The 3,742-nt window shown below is 38.7% G+C and overlaps 1 protein-coding gene across 1 annotated transcript; it reads right to left on the bottom strand.

Annotated features, from left to right (window-relative positions):
- Positions 1 to 383: 383 nt before the first annotated feature.
- On the bottom strand, positions 384 to 3,322 carry LOC121941540 (N-acetylaspartate synthetase-like). Its single transcript, XM_042484352.2, has 3 exons — positions 3,103 to 3,322; positions 2,607 to 2,771; positions 384 to 912 (listed from the first exon to the last, which is right to left on the bottom strand). Exons 1-3 carry the CDS (start codon positions 3,320 to 3,322, stop codon positions 518 to 520), a joined length of 780 nt encoding a protein of 259 aa, XP_042340286.2. The 3' UTR covers positions 384 to 517.
- Between the last annotated feature and the right edge of the window lie 420 nt (positions 3,323 to 3,742).

Genomic DNA, 3,742 nt, shown 5'->3' with positions numbered 1-3,742 from the left:
TCGAAGGTGTGTCACTAATATGGAATCTTCATAGTAGCTGCTGATTTTAATCAACTCATCCTTCAACTCCAAAGATGTAGCAAGATCAAAGACTAAAGTAATGGTTTTTTAAAACTTGGTTTAAAAAATGACCAATAAATCTACCTTCTACCTACCTTCTACCTTCGAACTGATGAGAGCTTGTCTCCAGTGATGATGTGTGAAAGCAGCGGGCTTAAGTGCCCCATTGTCTATGCGTGCTAAAGGAAGTTGACCTATTGGAGGTGCAATACGAGTCAATTCAAGTCAAGTCAATTTTATTTATAAAGCCCATTACCACAAATCAAAATTAGCCTCAGAAAAAAAACCTCAGGAAGAGCAACTGAGGAGGGATCCCTCATTCCAGGGATCCCTGGAACAGGTTCAGTGGTGCCGTTAGATTAAGATAACCAGCTGAATAGACAAGTAGTTCTGTCATTTTTCTGGTGCAGACAGTCTTTAGATTTACCTCAGTTTATTTGTCTGCGCTTCCACTTAGTCAGTGTTGTCCATTTGAAGTGATCTTGCTTTTTTCCAAAACAAGGCTGTAGTGATGATGGTGGACCCTGTAGAAAATCCGTTCCAGTAAGGACCATCTCGCACCCGGTGTGATGTGCCCGTTGGTGATCTCCACACAGCGGAATCCCAGACGATGGTAGAGCTGGTGGGCGGCGGGCGAGTACGCTGTGGTTCCCAAGACAACAGCAGAATATTTATGAGCGAGAGCAAACTCCAGAACCTTTCGTCCCAGCGCCATGCCGACTCCACACCGCCGATAGTTCTGGTCAACAGATAGCCGTTGCAGCTCAACAGAACCTCCTGACTTCTGCTGGCTAACTGCTGCTATGACACCCACCACTTTTTTCTCCAGAACTGCTACCCACAGACAGGAGCCTGAGATGGATGGCAAGGACCATGATGAATAAAGGATGTTAAGGCAAATCATTTAGTTTTAGGGTTGCAGCAGTACGCAGTTTCAAGGTATACCATGGTATTAAGTGGACATTTATAATTTCATGTACTTTTACTTATCACTTATCATGTCACTAGGATGGATAATCTCACCTTTATTTATTTATTTTTAAAGATTATTTTTTCTGGCTTTTTTGCCTTTATTTATTGAACAGATAAGTGTGAAAGGGGGAGAGAAAGAGAGAGAGGGAATGATATGCAGCAAAGGGTCAAGGCCGAAATCAAACCCACTGCTGCTCTGGTGAGGACGCAGCCTCTGTACAAGGGGCACCTGTTTTACCAACTGAGCTACTGGGCGCCCCATGTCACCTTTATTTTGTATATTTTTAAAAGGGAGACTTTTTGCACATACTCCCATTAAATAAAAAAAAAGTTTCAATTTCAGTTATAGTAACTGCAACCCACTGTTGCAACCCTTCTTAGTTTAAAGTATAATTCACACACAGTCACAGCACAAGACATGCTGTTCTTACTATCACACCAATCACTCAAGAAGATGCAGGATACCTTTTCAGTGACAGTGTCAAGGAGATCCTTGCACAAGATGTTTATCAGTGAGAGACCATGTTGCCACAATTGGTTCTTTTGATTTGCATTCCTACAGTAATCTGCACTACTTGTGTGCGCAACATCACACGCTGCTTTGGAGTTTTACAAGCAATATCATTTTCTGTGATGCAATATTCTTATTAATCATGTGATTTTTGTGATCCAATATTCTATGTTTTAGTCATTATTTTTTAAATATTACTTAATGATGCTGAATGCTTGTCTCTTGATTTACAAGGTACAAGGTACAAGGTAGATTGATCTGTCATTTTTCTTAAACGTGGTTTAAGAAGAAATTAAATTAAAGTTGACCCTAAATCCTGCTACATCTTTTTGGCGTCAAAGGAGGAATTGAGGAGTCTCACAGCCTGGGCAAAGAAGCTCCGTAGTCTTAACATAATGAAAAAGCTATAATGATGGAAGTAAGTCCAGAACTTTCTATTTCTAACCATTACAAGGTCTTATGTGTTGTTTTTCTTTGATATATCAATATACTTTAAATTAAGCACACCAAAATAAAAATAAAAAATTACACTCATAGTGCGAAAAAGCTGGCTTGTCCAGGGTTGGAGCCAGGAGAAAGTAAGGCCACATTTTGTCTTAGTTTTAAATGGTGCATTTTTATAGATGACTTTTGCATCTTTCAAACAAAGCTTCCATTTGAAAACATAACTTTCAACATAATAATCCATAAAATAATTCTTACTTTTACTCAAGTTATTTTTTAAGCTGCAGAGGCCTCGAAATATATGGAATAGAAATTCTAAGAATTGTTGCAATACTAAGAAACAAGATATGATGCAGAAGTTAGGGGTTTTTACTGGTTATATGAATGTACAATCTGTAATCAGAGAATTTAATAGAGAATGCATCTGATCATTAAACTGGCTGCCATTTATATGTAATTTTGGAGAATTATTTGGCTATTCTTATGTACTGGTATGCTTACTTACAGAATCAAGATTTGGTAACATCAATACCACTGGATGCACCATCACTCTAAGTCAAATTTAGTTCAGCACATCCTACACGTAACATTTAAATGATACAATATACACAACATGTACCTGGTGATTTCATGTAAAACCTCTCAATGTCTCCCATGTCTCTGCTCATGGCGTACTCCAGATAACCACGGATCACACGTCTGCTGTAGAAGTAGCGTCCACACAGAATAATTGCAGGGAGGAGTCCTATCACCCACCAACACATGGTGATGGCAAAAGATATAACTGTCAAAGGAAAGATATGACAAGATGTGAAGGAAATGGGGAGTTGTAGAGCATTTAAGTTTCTATCACTACAAAACAAAGTTGTGACCTACACAGTGACCAAAAAAAATGAATAAAAACGTTTTTGTAGTCACCAAGAGACTTGAAAGATAGAAGGTAGAGGGTATATTTTTTTTCCATTTTTCTTAAACATGGTTTAAGAAGAAATGAAATTGAAGTTGACCCTAAATCCTGCTACATATTTTTGGCGTCAAAGGAGGAGTCTTTAAAAACATTTAAGATGTGTTGCAGAAGCTCTTACAGAAATATATAAATTATGCGGTAATCTTACCTGTCATAGCAGTGTAGAGCAGGAGACACTCAGGATGATGTCTCAAGCCTCTGAAGGCAGTGTCTGCTACCATCTCCATCAGCCCTTCATAGAAAATCCGCTGTATCTCCTGTTTGTCTGCCAGCTCAAACTCTCGCACAACTAGAGTTTGAAGTCCATTTGGTTCCTTTAGTGTTTTGTCTTGTTTTCGAACATCCTTCCTTTGTATTTTTTCCTCCATATCCAACTTTTAAATATATATAAACTTGATTCAGATATGAAGGATGCAGGCAGTAGTTGCTGAGGTCCAAGCACTAAAAACTATGGTGCCCCAGAGGTTTTGCAGATGTTTTTTTAGAACATATGTCAGTGAGAGTCCCTAAAGATAAAATCCCCAACACCACTGGGGGTGGCCACTCCTACCCATCTTATCAGCTTCCATATGTGAAAAGCAATGCATCCTGATATGGCTTTTTAAGGGTATTTGCCTTACTACTCTATTGTACTCTGATAGTAGGCTGTGCCACAGAGATATTGAGAGGTTGTTTCTGTCTTTCTAGTTTAGTAAAACTGTCTTTTCAGCAATACAGTGTGTACAGGTGTCATTGTCTGTGAGTCCCATTGTATGAAGTTTATATTGTGTGAGGTGTACTCTGTAGAA

The sequence above is a fragment of the Plectropomus leopardus genome, chromosome 3, assembly GCF_026936395.1.
Source record: "Plectropomus leopardus strain MGB_pleo_1.0 chromosome 3, ASM2693639v1, whole genome shotgun sequence".
Taxonomy (NCBI): domain Eukaryota; kingdom Metazoa; phylum Chordata; class Actinopteri; order Perciformes; family Serranidae; genus Plectropomus; species Plectropomus leopardus.
This window is presented reverse-complemented; position numbering and strand designations above follow the sequence as displayed.